We start from the raw sequence: 18263 nt of genomic DNA, 5'->3' as shown, positions 1-18263 counted from the left end.
CAATTGGTCTCATTCGGTATAAAAGACTCAAGCGTGCCTATTTTAGGACCTGCAGCAGCACTGCACCGTTCGTCTATAAAGCCAGGCTCTTGTCGTGATCTTCTCAGCAGATCAAGACACATCATCGCAAATCAGCCATCATGATCAAGTCTAGCGCCATTCTCATTTCGTTGGGTGCTTACAGTGTCCTCAGCAAGCCCTCTTCCCCTACGCCAAGTAACAGCGCATTTACTTTGGCAGCCTCCCTCATTTCCAAGCCGGACTCGTCTTCCGTGGATGTGGACCACGGCATCAGTCAAGTGTTCTCAGGCTGGCAAGTTGTGCCTCATGAGGGACAACTTGTTCTTGCACCCAAGAAGAACAGCAAGCTGCAGGTCACCTTTAACGGGGGTTGGACATGGACAGGGCTTGTTCCTTTCGTCCTGAGCTCTTCAGCTGAGCTTGGTCTTCCCACTTTACAGAAACCCCACAATATCTCCCAGCAAACCATTCACGCAGTCAATGATGCGTCCAATGGAAAGAACGGCCTTTATTACGATGATTCTGAAGCTTCGATTCTGGACTTGACGTGGACGACCTCGTTGGACAAGAAGACAAATGTCTGGTATCTCACACCAAATACACAGAAGCACAACGACCTCCTTCTTGTTGCTTGCATTGAAGGCTCCCATGATGGCCAGCCCGACTTCATGCCACTCAAATTCAAGACACCCCTCGAAGCACAAAGCACCGGCAATTCTAAATGCTCTGCCGTGGATCTCGTTTTGACCTACTCGTCGGATGATCGTGACAGATTACCCCGAAAATGGGACTAGACCAGTTCGGGCTTGATAGCCGCTCAAAACGCATTCTTTTCCTCCAACTTTCTATCTTTACTTTCATACCTCATCGCATTCTTATCTTTCAACTCTATAGACCTGACTGCGAGCTGTGATTTTGTCACCTTGACCTTGGTATGGTACGACTTGAACATAATCAGCTTTTTTGTGGGACGACTTCTACAAGCATTTTCTCAATTTGACTGCTCGGTGGGAACAAACGGGTAAAGATGATAAGATTTCAGACGTCGTCTCGAGCAGTGAGAAGCCCTTGAGCCTTGTTCGTGGCTGTCGTGCACATGCACACCTTCCGTTTGTGCTCTTTTACAAAATTCTCAAGGTACAGCAGCTGAACGAGATTTGGATTCAGCGGCAAAATGTATTCATCAACCATACCCATCAGCTGGCGCAAGAAGCTTGAGAGTTATTAGAACCACATCTTGTCAGCTTATGGGCTCATTGAGGCATTTGATGGCTTGGCAAGGTGAAGTAATACCGCCATGTGGCCATGTAGTTCTAGACCTAACTCTACAGCATGGCAACCGCATGGTAGCATGAATCGTATGTTGACAACAAAGTGACTCAACTCAATCACATGGTCTGTGAGCTACGCTCCGTCTATGAGCATGTGGATGGGCCTGCAAATAATTCACGAATATGGCTGACGGCCTGCTGTCCGATCGATAGAAATGATGAATATAAGCATTCTTCCAGTCTGATCATTCGTTGAGACAGCCAGCCTACCACGTCGTGACATCAAAGTTGTCTGGCGAGTCTACTACGGCTACTCCGGTGGACAGCAGACCATGGTCGCGTGCATTTACTTGCCCTAGAAATTCCAGTGCAGCAGAAATCATATACCCCTGGCTTTTCAAAATTTACATCGCTGCTAAGGTGCAACATTCGGGTGCGTTCATGCTCGCCATCAGGCCTAGCCAATAGGCCGCCTGACAGCACAGCCACATGGTACTATCCTTAGACTTTAGTACACGTCAGCAGATTGATTCTCGCCCAGGTTTTCCACATATAAAGGCAGTGCATATCCAAGCTGAAGTCCTTATCAGCCGTACAAAACATCATTCGACCTCGCGAAATATGATCACACCTGCCACTATCGTGTTCCTCTGGGCCACGCACACTGCCTTCAGCCAGCTGATCCCACCCGGTTCGCTGGACAATAGAGGCCCGTTCAAGCTGACTGCTTCGATTCCGACGGACTCCCCAGATCTTGCTCCCTTTGTCAACAAGTTCGAAGATGGTGCAATCGTGCCCGTCAACGGTCATCTCGTCATTGCGCCGACAAGGGGACTGCCTGAAACCTTGAAGGTGCTCACTGACAAGGGCTCTTGGAATGGCCCTGTTCCTTTCGTCCGCGTCTCGCTCGCTGAATTTGGACTTCAGACGTCGCAGAATCACCAGAGCATCAGCATCGATAAAGACTTTCGCTTTGCTTATGATACTGACGACGCTACCGCACAGAAAGACGGCCACAACTGGTTCGTCAAACATGGCAAGACTGGGTCCGTCTCGACTCTGGACATCTCCGAGGGAGACTTGGTGATTGTTGCTTGCAGTCAAAATGCAGATGTCGGACATGCTGGCTTCCTGCTTCTCCACATCAAGAAAAAAGGCTACACGGGTGTCAGTGAAACACAGGTGTGCATGGAAGTGAGCCTCGTTATCCATTCGGACATCAAGACCGGTCAAGCCTTGCCAGGCAAGTGGCTTTAGACTCGTCAAAACTCTTTCGCTTGCTCCACTAACTACTACGATAGTGGACTTGTGCTTCCAAGATGTCGTACAGATGTCGTGGTCAACCGCATGAGTTAGTTCAAGATCGTCACGGCCTTTTGCCTTTTCCATAGAATTGCTGTGCTTCTGTGATCAATCTATCTGCCAAGTCAGCCGTCAAGCTGAAACTTATGGAGAACTTCAACTTACCTTGTAAACACAGAGCTGTCAAGATGCCACCGGCTGACGTGTGATTCCATGGATGTTGTCTAAGCAAGCAAGTCATGCTTCCAAGCGAAGAGACGTGGACGGTATTCCCTTATACTCTCCATTCATAGAGTCAGTGCTGTTGCATACATCGCAAGACAGTCCTGCAGAGTAGAGGCCCAGCAATGAGTTCATGGTAACCGCAATGAGCCATCTTCACAGACTCGACGCAAGAGAACCTTGCGATTGTTGTTTTTTAGACGTCTACATCACTTCCGCTGCTGCTTGATCAATGAACTGTGCTAGCTTGATGTCTTTCTGAGTCAGTCCAGAGGTATCGTGCGTTGTGAGCTGTATATTGACCTTGTTGTAGACATTACTCCATTCCGGATGGTGGTTCATACGCTCTGCTTTCATAGCAACCCTGGTAATGAGCTTTGGTATTTAAAAGCCGACTGGTATTGACCTAGTCATGAAGCCGAAAGCAATATTGAAGTCCTTGAAGCACAGCTGACGTTCGAGCTTGTTGCCGTTGAGCGTCCACTTGTGCAGCTGACTGGCAGCCGCGAGTATCTCTTTGGACGTCGACATCAAGAAGACAGCTGAGACAGCAGTAAACCAGCACTGTTCTCAGCTATATCAACACTGGACGAGCAGCTTGAGTGTGGTCGTCGTCAAGGCTCAAGCACGACTCAACACCACAACAAGACCAAAACATTGCCTGAGCACTTGGGCCGCAGTCGAGGCATGGAGCCAGGGCTGGGTCGCACGCATACACCGTCTATATCTGCCTCAGAAACAGCTTCGCTCCACTATTCGCACGTCCAGAAGCTCGCCTCCATACAAGATGAAATCCAAAACTTGCGTCGCGGAATTCCAGCCCTCATCTCGCCGCTCCTCACACGCCGCAACAAGCCGCAGGAGCACAAGGATGAATTCCGGGAGCGTGCACGAAAGCTTCAGGGAGATGTTGTTTCGCTTGTCAAGAATCTGGAAGGAATATGCCAGACGCTGGAAGATTCAGAACGTGTGCGCATCGATGACTATGATGACGAGGGCAATATGAAACTGCCTGTGCCGATGGATAAGGAACCTTACATGCGGCCTGGGCCGTCCACGTTGCAGCCTATTCCACTGGCAATGCCGCTTGCTCCCATAGTGAAGCAGGAACAAGGCAACACAGAGGACGCGTTGGCTATGGACACTGAGACAATGCCGGCCATTTCTAAGGATCAAGATTTCTTCAACGGACAAGCGCAACCGCGGTTTGACTACAATCCAAATGAAGACTCTCTGTTTGATACAAGCGGTGATGTAGACTGGACCGCGTTGACAGGTTTTACGCAACCGGAGAAGACACCTTGAGACGCAGCACGCGTTTGAGACGCTGTTTGCTATCAAAAAGCAGTGAATGACGTTTCTGCTTGATGGCCGATGTTGCAATAGGCGTAGCGACTGGGACTGCAGCAACAGCAACGGTCTTGATAGGAAGATGCAGTCTTGGCGGTGGAGCTCGTTGAGCAAACGGATCAAGCAGCTGCTCGGTTTTAACAATGACGGGCGACGTTGGCACACTTGCTACGTCTGGTGTAGAGAAGGGATTGGTCTGCTGCTTGAGGGGCGATGTCCGCGGTGTCCATGAACGTCTGGCTGGTGAGACTTGTGTGGGTGCGCGGGGTGATTCCATCGTGTACTATCGTCAGCACAGCAATCCTACATGATGCACCTACATCAACCGAAACCTGAGACGGCGAACGCTGCACGTACGGTTTGTGCCAGGTCTTGTCGCTGCAGGTCCATGATGGCCAAGCTGGTTTTTGCTCCTCCTCACGCAGCGCATGCCGCAGGTTGAAGAGATCCTGCTCTGCTGCATCGAGTCTCTACGCATCAGCTTGAGTTACAGCAAGAAATGGCACACCTCGCGCAGGGCCGTGATGCGCTTGTCGTGCTTGTCGAGCAAGGCGAGGTTCTTGAGTGTCTGGTGCTGTCTGCGTATGCCGCGGAAGAGGTAGCGCTGTCTGGAGCATGTCAAGGCGCCTTGGATATCGAGTGAGACTGAGGGCGAGTCCATAGCTGCTAATGTAGAGTGTTCCTGTACTCTGTAGACTTGGTAATAAGGACACGACGACATGGCCCTGACCCTGACCAACCACTCTACCAGGATGCTGCTCCAGAAAATGCTCAGGCAGACTCTGAAGAGACCTGCTACATCCCAAGCTACATGCTCAAGCATTTTCACTCGCTTTGTACGGCAGCAGAGTACACTGCCGCAGCTGCACACTGCCTTTCTCGCTCTGGGCTCCAATCTCGGAGACAGGCAACGCTATATCCAGCAAGCACTAGACCAGCTCGATGCCCGCGGCATTCAAGTCATCAATACATCCATGTTGTATGAATCTGCTCCCATGTACGTGACTAATCAGCCGGCGTTTCTCAATGGAGCTGCTTGTGTGCTGACTTCTTTGTCGCCGCACCAGCTCATGAAGGCATGCCAGCAGATCGAAAAGGAGCTTGGCAGAGTCAAGACTATAGAAAAAGGAGCACGGACGATTGATCTCGATGTCTTGTTGTATGACAAGGACATTGTCAAGACGCAGGACCTGACCATCCCTCACATTGGAATTGCTGAACGTGATTTTGTCAAAGTGCCGTTATCGGAGTATGTCTCTTCTTCAAGTCTACGACTAACAGTAGCATTACGAACCTCTCTGCCCACGGGTACGAGCAGCCAGAGACGAGTCTGCCGCTCTACCAACCTTGGCTAAAACCCAAGACAAACCTCATGCTCATCTACAATGCCACGCCCGACTCCTTCTCTGACGGCGGCCAGCAGTCGCTCGATCGCGTTGCTGACTTTTGCCAAGATCTGGATGGTATAGACATGATTGACGTGGGTGGACAATCCACCCGACCGGGTGCTGTGCCCGTTTCGCCGCAAGAAGAAATCTCCAGGGTTGTACCAGTCATTGGCGCTTTGCGTCAAGCTGGTGTCACAATGCCCATTAGTATTGATACATTCGATGCATCCGTAGCACGAGCGGCATATGAAGCGGGTGCAACCATCATCAACGATGTGAGTGCCGGCGTTGCTGACCCTGGCATGTTGCCAACAGCTGCACAACTTGGCTGTCCTATTATTTTGATGCACATGCGTGGTACACCCGAGACCATGCAGCAGCTGTGCGAGTATCCTGATGGTGTTGCAGAAACAGTCATGCGAGAACTCATGCAACGCTATCAAGCTGCCATTGCCGCTGGTATCCGCTCCTGGAATCTTGTGCTGGATCCTGGCTTGTCCTTCAGCAAGACTCTTGAACAAAACATTGAATTGATGCAGACGCCACTGGGTGGCAAGATTCCCTGGCTGGTAGGAGCAAGTCGCAAGGGCTTCATTGGCAAAATTACGGGCGTAGCAGAGCCTGACAAGCGACAGATTGGCACTGCGGTGGCTGTTGCACAGAGTATTCGGCAAGGTGCACGGATTGTGCGTGTGCATGACAAGAGTATGCGTGAAGCGGTCAGGATGGCAGACATGCTCTACAATCGCTGAAGCAGGTCGAGGTAGGATTGTGGAAATGTGAGTGTGCTGGAGAGCATTGCTTCTTTGCCATCGCGCGACAAGGATGACCGGAGCGGACCAAGCAGTTTGTCGATGTCACCATCGTACTCCAGAACAAGGCCACGGGTCGTGGGTCCTTGGCTGAGCTGACCGAGCTTGAGTGTCTGCCCGTCCAGGACAAATGTGGTGCCTTCAATCTTGTAGGTCTGGCGTTCTGTCCATAGCTTGAGCTTTGCTAGGATATTGCCAAAGTCGCTGCCAAGGACGCAGTAGACATCGTCACGCATCAGATGAAGCTTGTCGTCGCCAGTTGTGAGGGCGAGTAGCTTGTCGGTGCCTCTGCGCAGGACACGGTAGACCAAGCTGTAGCGTGCTGTGTGTTGAGCCTGCAGTATCTTGGCAAAGCGGTCAGACAATTTGCCCAGGGCCTCTGTGGGAGCTTGTGGCCAGAGGAGCAGCATGTGCCTGCAGTCACGAGCTGAGTATGTACGTAGCAGAGTAGATGAGTAGATGAGTAGCTGAGTAGCTGAGTAGCAGAGTAGCTGAGTAGCAGAGTAGCTGAGTAGCTGAGTAGTCCTGGTCCATGAGGTCGCATCCAGCAACTCCACTTCCAGCAAGTGCAACGCCCACACGCTCAAGATGCCGTCGCTGCCTGTACTTCCCAGCAAGCCAGCTTCCCTCAGGAATGATTCTGCAGTACAGGCGCTGTATACGAAAGCTACTCACGAGTATCTCGACCGCGACTTTGCTTCAGCCGTCGCAACCTTGCGCACGGCTCATCAGCAGCCACAGGGCAAGTACGCGCGCAAAGTATGGCTGCTCTACATGGCTGTCCTTGATTCGACCTGCTCACTGGATGCAAGTGGGTTGAAGGATCAATTTGGGAGGGAGGGAAGCAGTGTGCAGGCCCGGTTGCAAGAAGGCACGCTGTGGGATGAGACGTATGCACGCTTCGATGGGAAGCCGCCATTTGATGTGATGGCGAGCTTGATCATGTCGAGTGTGCGTCATCTACAAGACCCTACACAGCTGCAGAGGCGCGTCGAAGACTACCTCTCGACGCTGGAGCCAGAGACATCTGCGTATGAACAGACGATGGAGCTGTATGCGCTGCATGTGCTGCCGAAGTGCAAGGAGTGGGACTATGCGCTAGAGTACATTGCCTCGAGCGATATTGCGCAGGAGAAGAAGGATGCGTGGACACAGGCGATCGGGGACATTCAGGATGCAGAGGTGTCTGCGTCGGTTGCTGCACTCAGGGAGGAGGAGGAGAGGGTGCGGCTTGAGAAGGAGGAGCGGCGACGGAGGAAGAAGCGCAAGGGTGCGAGTACGGCTGGGAGCAGCAACAAGGGGCGGAGTGCCTCTACGACGACAGAGCCTGCTGCTACTGCTGCTACTAGGCCTGAGGACGCAGACGATGAGACATCTGTCACGCAAGACAAGGCCCGTGCTGCTGCCATCCCTGTTTCAGCTGTGCGGCGCCTGCTGGATCGCCTGGCCCTGCCCAACATGCGCCTGCTGCGTGCCGTGATGCTGCTGCTGCTTGTGCTTGCTGCTTGTCTGCGCTTCCTGCGTGGTCGGTCGCTGCTTCTGTTGCGCAAGATCTGGCAAACACTCGAAATGGCGGTGAAAGTGAGCTACATCTAGCACCAACACCACCAAACAGACCATGGAAGGAAGCCTCTCCCCCATATCCCCAGTCATACGCCCAGGCCTCAGACCACCGACACCCGCAGCATCCCCAGCTCCCGTCGACCGCATCCCCCTCTGGCAGGACGCCGAAGACCCAGTCCTCCGCGACACACGGGCGCACTTCGCCGCCCTCAAGTCCATCGAGCGCCAGCGCTACCTCGCAGAGCTCCTTAACTTATGTACATCTTATGAATTAGCTTCCGTCGCGGCCTATGTCTCCCCGCGCCTCAAGAAGGACTTCCTCAAGTGCCTCCCCGTCGAGCTCGCACTCCGCATCTTGACCTACATCGACGACCCAAAGACACTCGCACGCTCCGCCCAGGTCTCAAAATACTGGCATGCCTTGCTCAACGACGACCTCGCATGGAAGCGCCTCTGCAGGCTTCATCGATACCGCCGCCTCTCGTCCCTGCCCACACCCAGCATCAAGCGCACACCCACACTCACAGGCGAGAGCCCGTACTTCTCCGCGCCAGAGGGCCTCGGTGTGATTCCCCTGCAGACCACAACGCGCATCTCAACGGGCGCAGCAGCGGATAGGAAGGCCATCCCCACCTCGTACAAGTCGCACTTCAAGCAGCGCTACATGATTGACGCCAACTGGCGGTCCGGCGGCACAACTCTGGCTCGACACATTACAGATGACTTTGCAACAGTCACTTGGTCTACGTTGACAGACAACTATATCGTGCTTGGCTTGGATAATGCCAAAATCTACGTCTTTGCAAGAGATGGCCGCTTCCTACGGACACTCAGCGGGCATGAATCGGGAGTCTGGACACTCGATGTCATTGGCGATACCCTCGTTTCTGGCGGATGTGATAAAGTATTACGCAGCTGGGATCTGCCCTCTGGCAAATGCCTCCGCGTCATGCGTGGTCATACATCCACAGTTCGCTGCATCGAAATCGCCAAGGCCATACCAAGCACGTCCGCCGTGTCTGGTCAACACCTCGTCGTGAGCGGCAGTCGTGATGCAACCATCCGTGTCTGGGACTACGATACCGGCTTGTGCAAGCACGTCCTCATTGGCCATACAGATTCAGTCAGATGTCTTAAAGTAAGTGGCGACATGGTCGCTTCCGGCAGCTACGACTTGACGTGCAAGCTATGGAGTTTGGCAGACGGATCACTACTGCGCACCTTTTCGGGACACGCCATGCAAATCTACTCGATCGGTTTCAACGGCAGCATCATTGCAACCGGTTCGCTCGATGCCACCATTCGTGTTTGGTCCGTCAAAACGGGCGAGTGCCTTGGTAAGCTCTCCGGCCATACAAGCTTGGTTGGGCAGCTACAGATGCGGCATCCGTTGCTTGTAACCGGAGGACCAGATGGGAGTATTCGTGTATGGAACCTCGACTCGATGAAGTGTATTCACCACCTCGCTGGGCACGACAACTCTGTCACAACCCTACAATTCGATGACAATCGCATTGTGAGCGGTTCCAGTGACGGCTTGACCAAAGTCTGGGACCTCGAAACGGGTGCACTCGTACGGGAACTCACGGAACAAAGTCAACAAGTCTGGCGTGTTGCTTTCAGCGACGACATTGCAGTAGTCATGTGCATGCGCGAAGACCGCAGCTGTCTCGAAGTCATTTCCTTCTTCCCTCGCGACCAAGTCGAGCAGCCAGTCAGAGAACTGCGACCGTTGATGCCAGGGGATATGATTGTCTAAGCTCACGGATCCAGAAAGGTGATGGTGCGTGTGCCCTCACTTGAAAACTCGATCGAAATGTCGTGCGAGGAGTCGACATCATGCCAATGCTCTGTTCCATCGTATGACTCAGCAACACGCTCGAATGCACGACGGTCTTCGCCAGTCAGACCCTTTAGAGCACTCGCCGTCGCTACCGCTTGGGCGAACAATTTTCGGTAGTTGCTGAGCTCTGCAGACACATCTTCCGCCTCAAATATCCGAGCAGCAATGTCATGTGGCTGATCGCTGTTCCTGGCCTGCACGAATATATCCGCACGCAACACAATCTTGTCGTGCCCAGATAATGTCATATTCAGCAATTTCTTAGTTTGTACATCCATCTTGAGCATCAAATCAATCAAATCGCTGCCGAGCTCGGCTTTGCTAGACGTTTTGGACTCGGCAAAGGATCGGCTGCGTTTCAAGTGGATCTCATGGCTGGCCTGTCGCACAAGAACCGCGTGTGGCGTTGGCTGCTTCTCTGGCTGCTGTTGAATCTTCTTGCGCGTCTTCCACTGGCCACGCATCAGATCCAGAGAACTGCTGAGTGTCTGAACGACGAAGGAGGTGATAACGGGAACGGAAATCACTGCAAAAATGACAAAGGCCACCCTGCCTGCGCTCGTTTTGGGTGCAAAGTCGCCAAACCCTATTGTTAGGAAGAAGACGCTTGCAAAGTAGAGACTGTTGCCATAGGTCCAGCCCTCTAGCTTGGAAAAGATGACAGCACCAATAAGCCAGAGTGTCAGAAAAGTCAAGAGCGAGTAGAACAGGTCGACAATTTGGGCATCACGCTCTTCTTGCCGCTGGTGATCTTCAAGGAGCGCCATCTCTGCAATCAAGTCTGGCGTATCTGGAGCACGTTCCATCTCAAGACGCTTCTGACGATACTTGCGGCGAGAGGTCTTATGCCTGAGCTTTGTTCTGCTTTGAAAGTAGGAAATGATGCCAGTGACCACCGTCGCAAAGTGGACGACGCCAATCACAACAATGGGGAATAGGAGAATCTTGGAGGATGTTTGTGTCGGGACGAGGTCGCCAAAACCAACCGTCAAGATTGTAACTGTACTGAAATAGATGCCAGAGAGATAAGTCCAGCCTTCTATTCGCGAGAAGATAAGGGCTTGCACAGCAAGGGTTGAGACAAAGAGCGTCACGTTGATCATGAAGCCACGACCTTTCTTGCGTGTCTCCTTGTTGAGCGTACGGACGCGCTTGTTGAACTCAAAGCCAAAGTTGATCAAGAGACAAAGCGCAGATAAGGCTGCCAAGACGCAAGAGACGACGGCGCACCAGAAGCCCTCAAGGTAAACTGCTCCATCTGTCTGCTTTCTGTAGATGCCGAAGATGACGAGGTTGATAATCGCAATCACTGGCTTGAGGATCCAGAAGACAATGGACCAGTTGGTCGCCAGGGTGACTGCGCGATCCGTCTTGACGCTGAAACGTAGCATGAGCAAGACATTTGCAATGAGGTTGAAGAAGAAGGAAAAGGCGGAGAGGATCAAGCTGACCTTGTCGTCTGTGATGCGCTTTGACTCGCTGCCATACCATGGCTGAGAGAGCGCAGGAATATCGAGCAGGACAGACAACGGCGCAATCAGCGCAGCAAGCAGAGGCAGCGACCGGCGCAAATCGACCAGCGACCTGTGCCAGGACTCGCGGTCGCCGTAGTCATTTATGATCTGAGAGAACATGGGCGCAGGGCCATGAGCTAAAGTGCAAGTAGCAGTATCGAGATGTAGAAGTAGATGCAGAAGTAGATGTAGACGGCGGTGTAGAAAACGGGAGGTTGCTCAATATTTGTGTCACTTTATCTATTCCCGACGCACTATCTACTCAAGTATCTACCTCTACTTCTTCAACGCCCGCTGCTGGGCCAGCCGCCTGCCGAGCGCATAGGCTACCATCGTGTACCGCGTAAACAACTCCCTGAAGTAGAAGAGAATTGCTTGCGTCAAGACGGCCTTGAATATTTGCGTATCCATGCCCTTGTACAACCCGATAAAGCCATCCTCCTTCAAGATCTTGCCAAGGATGCCAAGCGCACTCAGCTTGCTCTGCTGAGCGGCGATTTTTGGGTCTTCATTCTTGTGCTGCATGCGCACCTTGGCCATAATGTAGGGGTAAGTTACGACCGTTGCAACGGTCTTGGAGAGAGCTCCGATACCGAATGCCTGCCCAGGCGTCAGCTTGCCCAGTTCGCCCACAATGCGCTTCTTCAAAATTGCAAAGAGACCATAGGTGATGGCTGGGTTGACGCACAAAATAAGGGAAGGCTTCAATCCGCGCCAAAGGCCTGCAATACCATCCTCATCTACAACTTCTGCTGCTGTGCCAAAGAGAGACTTGCGACGCAGTGTACTGGCTGTCTGTTGGCGAGTTGTGCAGACACTGATGGGAATGGTGAAAATGGTTGCAAGGGCTCCTGCCACCGCTCCAAGCACTAATTCCATAGCCGTTGAGATGACAGGGATACGCGCAGTGTAGGTATCGCGCACAAAGGTATACCAATAAAAGTAGGCAAAGTTCTGCGAGGCAGTGCCAACCAGGCCACCCGCGATACCGGCATACAAGCCTCGGACGCCCTCGCGCTTAAGCATCTTCTGGAATGCATCAAAGGCCGAGGTGTAGTGGTCTCCGTCAATGACTGCTTCCGCACCATCTGCACGTTTGTCATTCTCTGCGGCCTTTTCGCTTCTGCGCTGGACCTGGAGCCTGGTCTTGATGATGTCGAGTGGGTAGACCACAGCATTGGCAAAGACTGCGCCGAGGGAGCCTGCGAGCGCATCTCCGAAGGGGGAGAGAGGCTCGAGAACAAGAGGCAGGGACTGTTCGGGCATACTGAGCAAGAGAAAAGCTTGGTCGAGGCTTTGTATATGGATGTGCTTGGTCTCTGGTGTGGAGTTGCGGAGAACAGGCGGCGAGGAGTCGGCAGCACAGGCCGACGACGCCGAACACCACAAACAACATCTGCTGCAGGCAGGCTGGGGCTGCAAGCTGAGGCCTGGGGCTGGCTCAGATCAGCTAGTCTCAGGCCGTCGTAGGTGATTGCTCTCAGCACCTTCTTTGTCAACTGCAGATCAGCTCAATATAATGTCGTAGGTTCGGCAACCCGGCCGCCCGCCGTTACTACAGCTACTGCTACTCTACAAGCCTGCTCAGTCTTAGCTCATACTCCGGGTCATAGTACGACATCGGCTTCTTTTCGAATCCGGTCGTGTTGCGTCACAACCTCGTCATATCTCAACCGCAGCTGACTTACATCTTCGTGTAGACACGTATCTGTCGTCTATATCAATGCTCCTGATATCTACGTCATTCAGCTGCAATCTCAAGCCAGGTGCTTCTTCTCACTCGTCTTTTCGATGCGTACAAAAAGCAAAGTCATGAGCAAGCTCGCTAGACTCAAGGCCAGGCTAAACCACCAAACAGCACGATAAGATGCCAAAACATCGTCCAGACTCGGCTGCCAATCCGGGTTGAGTGGGTCTCTTCGTGCCTGCACCACTTGCGACTCGACGATACCACCAAGCCCAACAGCCAACGACATGGCTACCTGCAAAATCGCATTGAGCACGGATCCAGCACTTCCTTGATACTTGCGCTTAACGTGACTTGTAACAAAGATGCTTGCTGAAGAGAAACTGAGATCAGGCCCGAATGTCGTGAAAATGAGTGCTGGAAAGCCAGCTGCCCAATACGACAAATGCGGCTTGTAGCTGAGTAGCACAAACAGGGCAGGACCAACAGAGAAGCACATGCCCGAAATGCCAAAAATGTAGTGACCCGGTAGGATATGCAGCGTGCTTGCACAGACCATGGTGGCTACAACACCAAAAACGGCATTGGGGGAGAAGTAGGCAGCAGTCAGGAGTGGAGAGGCTTGCGTAACTTTGAGCCAAAAGAGACCAGCGTAGAATTGCCAGCAAGCGTATCCGCCCCAGCCAAGCACAGTGGCTGCCATCAACCAGCCAAAGCTAGGAGTAGACCACATCTCGAGTGGCATGACTGGGTCGTCTGAGACCTTCTTTTCGATCCAAACAAAGAGTGCTAGCAGGAGCACACCAACAATCAAGAGGCCGTAGGTATAGGGTGTCCAATGAGCAACCGGACCATCTGTCAGACCAAAGACGACCAGAACAATGCCTGCGATGGCCACACCCGAGCCAAGCCAATCGAAACGGCGCAAGTTGCCGACTGGATGTTCATCTGGGGGAATACTGAACCATGCTGCAATGGCAACAAGCGTTACGAGGATGCTGTTGATGTAGAATGTCCAGCGCCAGTTGGCGACCTGAATGCACACGCCTGCCTCAGCTGCACCAATGATGAAGCCAATGGGTGCTGCTGCACCGTAAATGGAAAAGACGCGGTTCTTGCGACGGCCAGGCTCGTAGACATATCCGAGGAGTGCAAGACCAGAAGGGACGAGTGCTCCACCAGAGATGCCTTGCATGGCGCGCGACACAAATAGCTGGATGGGACTGCTTGCTAGGCCGGCAACTAGAGACCAAATTGCTAGCCACAGACAGCCGCAGATGAAGACACGCTTTGCACCGAGAGAGTCTGCCAGGCCGCCAAACACAAGCACAAAAGAGCCATTTGCCAAAGCATACGCACCCTGAAGCCAAGGAAGCTCAGTTTCATCCAAATCAAGTGATTTTTGGACATCGAGCAACGAGACTGTCATGTTGCCAAAAGCGATGTTTGTGAGAAGAGAGCCTGATGCACAAATCAAGATGAAGAGCACTTCGTGGGCTTGCGAGCGAAGTTGGACAGGTCTTGCTTGGATCAGTCTTTTCGTGCCATCGTCAATCGGATCATTCACTGGGCTGGGCTCTACGAGCTCCAAGTTTTCATCGAAAGAGGCTCGTCTAGACTGCGGCATTGATGCACTAGGCGTCGCTGGCAGAGAGTTGGCAAAGACATTACCTTGCCGGGATACGACATGCGACAGCTCGAGCTCTGCTGTGATGGTCTGCAGGTCGGCCTTGCTAAAAGACGCCATGGGCCGCGATTGAACTGAGCAGCAGACTGGAAGTTGACTCAACTACGGCACTTTTGGCCAGCTTGATAGTAAAGTAGCGATAGCGGAGGAGGTGAAGGGTCCAGGAGACAGGAGCACATCGACCCTGATTCACAACCAAACATGGAGAACTGCCAAGGTTGATCTGCTCGAGCGAAGTTTGCAGCCTAAAATATGGACTGAATTCCGGGAAATTCGGGCAACGGCATCTCAACCAAGGTCAGGTCTATGCTTGAGTCTTGACACCGTCTGAGCATGGAGGCTATGCTCTGCCACTATTGCTATGTTCACTGCTAAGTGCAGTCATCACTCAAGAAAAAGACTTTGGGCTTCCAAGGCGGCATGGCCCCAATTTGGCATTGGTTGCGGCCTAGAAGTCGATTGCAGTGTTCACATTGCATGACAAAGTCTGATGCGATCTTTCAGGGCCAGTAGGATCGCTCCCGTTGGTATGTGAGGTATGGAACAAAGGACTGGTTGAAGAGCTGCAGCCTGCAGCTGTAGCTGAGCGTGAGCTTGCTAAACTTTGACGAACGTCGAAGGTGCTTTATCATTCCCATGGACCAGTATCTGAGCCTTGCATACGTGAACATGTTCATAAAGGCTGAGCCTTGGCTACTGTGGCAGTCCCGTTTCCGCGAGTCGTGTACAACAGTGTCACCATAGCGCCAAAGTTCCAAATTGTCTTCCTGCTACCACAACAAGCTTGTAATCTATGATACGGAAGCGTGTCTCGCCAAGAGGTCTTTCTCTCATCCTTCTTGCTCTTCTTGCTTTCATCTTTTATATTGCCAAGCCCAAGGCCGGCGGCACGAACCTGACGCACGATGCGAACCCACCGCAGAAGCTAGACAAGACTGGCAAGGCCAAAGAACCAGAGCTCGCAACCGGTGTAGCCAATGTCATTGACACGCACCGGACGGCGACGCAGCCTGATTTGAGCTTCCCAAAGGTCATCTACCAGACTTCACCGCACAATGATGCGACGCCTGCCGTATTGAGTTGGTATTATGCCAATCCTGCAGACGATCACCAGCACTTTACCGATGCAGAAGCGCTCAAGTTTGTGCGAAAGCATTATTCCCATGCCTATGATGCGTATACGTCGCTCCTGTCGCCGGTTGCCAGGGCAGATCTCTTTCGCTACTTTGTGTTACACCAACTTGGCGGTGTCTATACTGACATTGACACGACTGCGCTTTGTCCAGTGTCTGGCTGGATTCCCGAAGAGTTTTCTGAGCGGGACATCTCTCTTGTTATTGGTATTGAAGTGGATGAGCCTACGTTCGATGAGAGCAAGGTGGCGAAATGGGGATGGGCTCTCAACTTCCAATTTGTACAATGGACCATTATGGCACGACCTGGTCATCCTGCACTCGAACGCGCGGCAGAGCTAGCTATTGAGCAATTGCGCGCATTGGCAGAAGAGCGTAAAACACCGCTCAATCGACTCGAGTTGAGCAAGCTGGATCTTGTGCGCAACACGGGACCCGGTGTCTTTACCACGGCTGTGCTGGAGTACTTGGGCGTTGAGCCTTCTACCTTTCACAACCTGCAGCGGCCCAAGCAAGTCAAGGATGTGCTTGTGTTGCCTGTCACGGCCTTTGCACCGAATCAGCGGCATTCTGGCAGTAAAAGCGTCAGTAAGTGGGAGAGCGTCATGGAGGTGCGGGTGATGCATGGCTTTCAAAGCACTCGATCATGGATGAGCTGGATCAAGGGTCTCTTCTTGTAGTCCAAGGGTCTCTTCTTGTAGTCAATATTCACTCAAATCAGCAAGCAAAGGGCAACGATAGACATGCATAGAGTTTTTGCTAAATAGGCCATTGAGCTGCCAGTAGCATAAGCGTAGGCAACAAGTTTACTTGAGCTTCTTCTTGGGACGGAGCTGCGATGTGTGTCCGCACTTCTTCTTCCTGCAGTTTGTTGCTCGCGGTGGAAGACGGGCGTAGCACTTGCGGCAGATCATCTTGTCGCAGTTGAACTTTGAAGCGAGCGCCTTGAGCGATGGCTCGATGATACCTCCACGGAGACGGAGGACGAGGTGGAGAGTCGACTCCTTCTGGATGTTGTAGTCTGCGAGCGTGCGGCCGTCCTCGAGCTGCTTGCCAGCAAAGATGAGACGCTGCTGGTCAGGCGGGATGCCTTCCTTGTCCTGGATTTTCGACTTGACATTGTCGATTGTGTCTGAGGACTCGACCTCGAGGGTGATGGTCTTGCCCGTGAGGGTCTTGACGAAGATTTGCATCCTTGGCTGTCGTCTAGGCTGTGCGTGGAAGGGGGAGCTGTGTCTTGTCTTGTCGTGGTCGCGGTGTCGTCGGCGCAGGCGAAAATGTGTTTACGCAGCAGTCACGCAGGGAGCACTGGAACACCGGAGTGGATGGGGAAAGGCAAGAGGCAGAAGGAGATGAGATTCGTGTTGATGAGGGTGATGATACTACTGCTACGAGGTCGATGATGGATATAGCTGCTAGAATGTGACTGTGCAAATCAAGCTCAGAGCAAGACTCAAGACTCTCTCACTGCTCTCACTGCTCTAAAAGCTCTCAGCTACGGACTACAAGAGTGGCTAGACAATTTACTGTATAGCTGCTAGAACCTGCCATGCACAGTCATGGACTCTGACTCGGCGAGCATCAGGACCCAGCTGCCAGACTACGAGGCCGCTGCAGCCCTCACTGCTCCTCCCTATCAGTCACGCCACACGCGCTCTAGGCAGCTCGAGCCGTCCAGGCTACGGCCGCCACCGAGACATCTCTCTGAACGACCTGCTGTACTGCCTGCTCCCTCTGCGCAGTCTCCTTTTGAAGATGCCGTGCGTGCTTGTACAAGCAGGTCTCACCCGGAGAACCCCATCGTTCAGGGCAGCAGGCGTTCATTCCTGATGCCCAGCAAGCCGCACAGCGCAATGAGCTATCGGCCGGGTGTACATCAGCTGCATGGTGTCAGGGATACGCGGATGCATGTCCCACCAGCGCTGGATGAGGATGGCAATCCTGTGAGGGGCCTGAGCAAAAGCCACAAAGCAGCCATGACAGGCGCTGCGGCTGCCGTAGTGCTTGCTGCGTCATGCACAATCATGTGAAGTCTCCATCATGCGCATGCTGTACATCACCGACAAGGGAGCCTACTGCCTCTCTTCCTGCGCTGGCGCCGTTTCCATCTGAAGTCAAATTTTGCTTCAAAACGCGACAGAAACGAGTCAAGAGACAAAAGACTACAACAGTAGCCAGACCCAGCAAGTCCGTGTGCTCCATGCCGCGTGACCTGGAGCCATCCCTCGCAGAGCAGACATTCCTGCTTGATGCGCTCCAACAAGGCCTGCGGCTCGATCGACGCGCAGCCGATGCTTTCCGCCCGCTCAAAATATCCTTTGGCGAAGGCTACGGCCTCGTCCATGTAGAGCTTGGCGGCACCCAAGTTTCCTGTCGAGTCACTGCAGAAGTCGTCCAACCGTTCCCTGAAAAGCCATTCGAAGGACAGTTCCTATGCAACACAGAAATCTCCCCCATGTGTGCGCCCTCG

At 52.9% G+C, this 18263-nt stretch overlaps 13 protein-coding genes across 13 annotated transcripts; 8 read left to right on the top strand and 5 right to left on the bottom strand.

Annotated features, from left to right (window-relative positions):
• Nucleotides 1-140: 140 nt before the first annotated feature.
• BCR37DRAFT_386148 (uncharacterized protein) lies at nucleotides 141-815 on the top strand (the record flags this gene model as incomplete). The annotated part of the gene is made up of 1 exon (XM_040870418.1): nucleotides 141-815. One exon carries the CDS (start codon nucleotides 141-143, stop codon nucleotides 813-815), a length of 675 nt encoding a protein of 224 aa, XP_040726544.1.
• Nucleotides 816-1304: 489 nt separating this feature from the next.
• Nucleotides 1305-2893, bottom strand: BCR37DRAFT_250304 (uncharacterized protein). The gene is made up of 2 exons (XM_040866617.1): nucleotides 2760-2893; nucleotides 1305-2711 (listed from the first exon to the last, which is right to left on the bottom strand). Exon 2 carries the CDS (start codon nucleotides 2679-2681, stop codon nucleotides 1794-1796), a length of 888 nt encoding a protein of 295 aa, XP_040726543.1. The 5' UTR covers nucleotides 2682-2711; nucleotides 2760-2893; the 3' UTR covers nucleotides 1305-1793.
• A 127-nt stretch (nucleotides 2894-3020) lies between these two features.
• Nucleotides 3021-3347, bottom strand: BCR37DRAFT_344923 (pterin-4-alpha-carbinolamine dehydratase; the record flags this gene model as incomplete). The annotated part of the gene is made up of 2 exons (XM_040867592.1): nucleotides 3021-3180; nucleotides 3223-3347. The coding sequence occupies 2 exons, from the start codon at nucleotides 3345-3347 to the stop codon at nucleotides 3021-3023; spliced, it is 285 nt and encodes a 94-aa protein (XP_040726542.1).
• A 156-nt stretch (nucleotides 3348-3503) lies between these two features.
• On the top strand, nucleotides 3504-4121 carry BCR37DRAFT_386146 (uncharacterized protein; the record flags this gene model as incomplete). The annotated part of the gene is made up of 1 exon (XM_040870417.1): nucleotides 3504-4121. One exon carries the CDS (start codon nucleotides 3504-3506, stop codon nucleotides 4119-4121), a length of 618 nt encoding a protein of 205 aa, XP_040726541.1.
• Nucleotides 4122-4933: 812 nt separating this feature from the next.
• BCR37DRAFT_391536 (Dihydropteroate synthase-like protein) lies at nucleotides 4934-6306 on the top strand (the record flags this gene model as incomplete). The annotated part of the gene is made up of 2 exons (XM_040871023.1): nucleotides 4934-5415; nucleotides 5451-6306. 2 exons carry the CDS (start codon nucleotides 4934-4936, stop codon nucleotides 6304-6306), a joined length of 1338 nt encoding a protein of 445 aa, XP_040726540.1.
• Nucleotides 6307-6603: 297 nt separating this feature from the next.
• BCR37DRAFT_250351 (uncharacterized protein) lies at nucleotides 6604-8336 on the top strand. The gene has a single exon (XM_040866618.1). The coding sequence runs from the start codon at nucleotides 6955-6957 to the stop codon at nucleotides 7960-7962; it is 1008 nt and encodes a 335-aa protein (XP_040726539.1). The 5' UTR covers nucleotides 6604-6954; the 3' UTR covers nucleotides 7963-8336.
• BCR37DRAFT_345373 (WD40-repeat-containing domain protein) lies at nucleotides 7985-9688 on the top strand (the record flags this gene model as incomplete). The annotated part of the gene is made up of 1 exon (XM_040867620.1): nucleotides 7985-9688. The coding sequence occupies one exon, from the start codon at nucleotides 7985-7987 to the stop codon at nucleotides 9686-9688; it is 1704 nt and encodes a 567-aa protein (XP_040726538.1).
• A 554-nt stretch (nucleotides 9689-10242) lies between these two features.
• Nucleotides 10243-11406, bottom strand: BCR37DRAFT_344839 (uncharacterized protein; the record flags this gene model as incomplete). The annotated part of the gene is made up of 1 exon (XM_040867589.1): nucleotides 10243-11406. A coding segment is annotated over one exon (1164 nt), but the record flags the coding sequence as incomplete, so codon positions are not given.
• A 94-nt stretch (nucleotides 11407-11500) lies between these two features.
• BCR37DRAFT_377501 (peroxisomal adenine nucleotide transporter 1) lies at nucleotides 11501-12666 on the bottom strand. Its single transcript, XM_040868844.1, has one exon. The coding sequence runs from the start codon at nucleotides 12550-12552 to the stop codon at nucleotides 11563-11565; it is 990 nt and encodes a 329-aa protein (XP_040726536.1). The 5' UTR covers nucleotides 12553-12666; the 3' UTR covers nucleotides 11501-11562.
• Nucleotides 12667-13043: 377 nt separating this feature from the next.
• BCR37DRAFT_345024 (major facilitator superfamily domain-containing protein) lies at nucleotides 13044-14600 on the bottom strand (the record flags this gene model as incomplete). The annotated part of the gene is made up of 1 exon (XM_040867596.1): nucleotides 13044-14600. The coding sequence occupies one exon, from the start codon at nucleotides 14598-14600 to the stop codon at nucleotides 13044-13046; it is 1557 nt and encodes a 518-aa protein (XP_040726535.1).
• An 853-nt stretch (nucleotides 14601-15453) lies between these two features.
• BCR37DRAFT_386140 (uncharacterized protein) lies at nucleotides 15454-16473 on the top strand (the record flags this gene model as incomplete). Its single annotated transcript, XM_040870416.1, has 1 exon — nucleotides 15454-16473. The coding sequence occupies one exon, from the start codon at nucleotides 15454-15456 to the stop codon at nucleotides 16471-16473; it is 1020 nt and encodes a 339-aa protein (XP_040726534.1).
• A 191-nt stretch (nucleotides 16474-16664) lies between these two features.
• Nucleotides 16665-17251, top strand: BCR37DRAFT_250157 (uncharacterized protein). Its single transcript, XM_040866615.1, has one exon. The coding sequence runs from the start codon at nucleotides 16856-16858 to the stop codon at nucleotides 17147-17149; it is 294 nt and encodes a 97-aa protein (XP_040726533.1). The 5' UTR covers nucleotides 16665-16855; the 3' UTR covers nucleotides 17150-17251.
• BCR37DRAFT_250240 (uncharacterized protein) lies at nucleotides 17095-17997 on the top strand. The gene has a single exon (XM_040866616.1). The coding sequence runs from the start codon at nucleotides 17353-17355 to the stop codon at nucleotides 17821-17823; it is 471 nt and encodes a 156-aa protein (XP_040726532.1). The 5' UTR covers nucleotides 17095-17352; the 3' UTR covers nucleotides 17824-17997.
• The last annotated feature ends 266 nt before the right edge of the window (nucleotides 17998-18263 follow it).

This window comes from Protomyces lactucae-debilis (assembly GCF_002105105.1).
Source record: "Protomyces lactucae-debilis strain 12-1054 chromosome Unknown BCR37scaffold_5, whole genome shotgun sequence".
NCBI classification, from domain to species: Eukaryota; Fungi; Ascomycota; class Taphrinomycetes; order Taphrinales; family Protomycetaceae; genus Protomyces; species Protomyces lactucae-debilis.
This window is presented reverse-complemented; position numbering and strand designations above follow the sequence as displayed.

Excerpts from the sequence above, each read along its gene's own strand:
- BCR37DRAFT_250351 (XM_040866618.1), top strand. The coding sequence starts at position 6,955 with ATGCCGTCGCTGCCTGTACTTCCCAGCAAGCCAGCTTCCCTCAGGAAT.
- BCR37DRAFT_250304 (XM_040866617.1), bottom strand. The coding sequence starts at position 2,681 with ATGGAAAAGGCAAAAGGCCGTGACGATCTTGAACTAACTCATGCGGTT.
- BCR37DRAFT_377501 (XM_040868844.1), bottom strand. The coding sequence starts at position 12,552 with ATGCCCGAACAGTCCCTGCCTCTTGTTCTCGAGCCTCTCTCCCCCTTC.
- BCR37DRAFT_250157 (XM_040866615.1), top strand. The coding sequence starts at position 16,856 with ATGAGACGCTGCTGGTCAGGCGGGATGCCTTCCTTGTCCTGGATTTTC.
- BCR37DRAFT_250240 (XM_040866616.1), top strand. The coding sequence starts at position 17,353 with ATGGACTCTGACTCGGCGAGCATCAGGACCCAGCTGCCAGACTACGAG.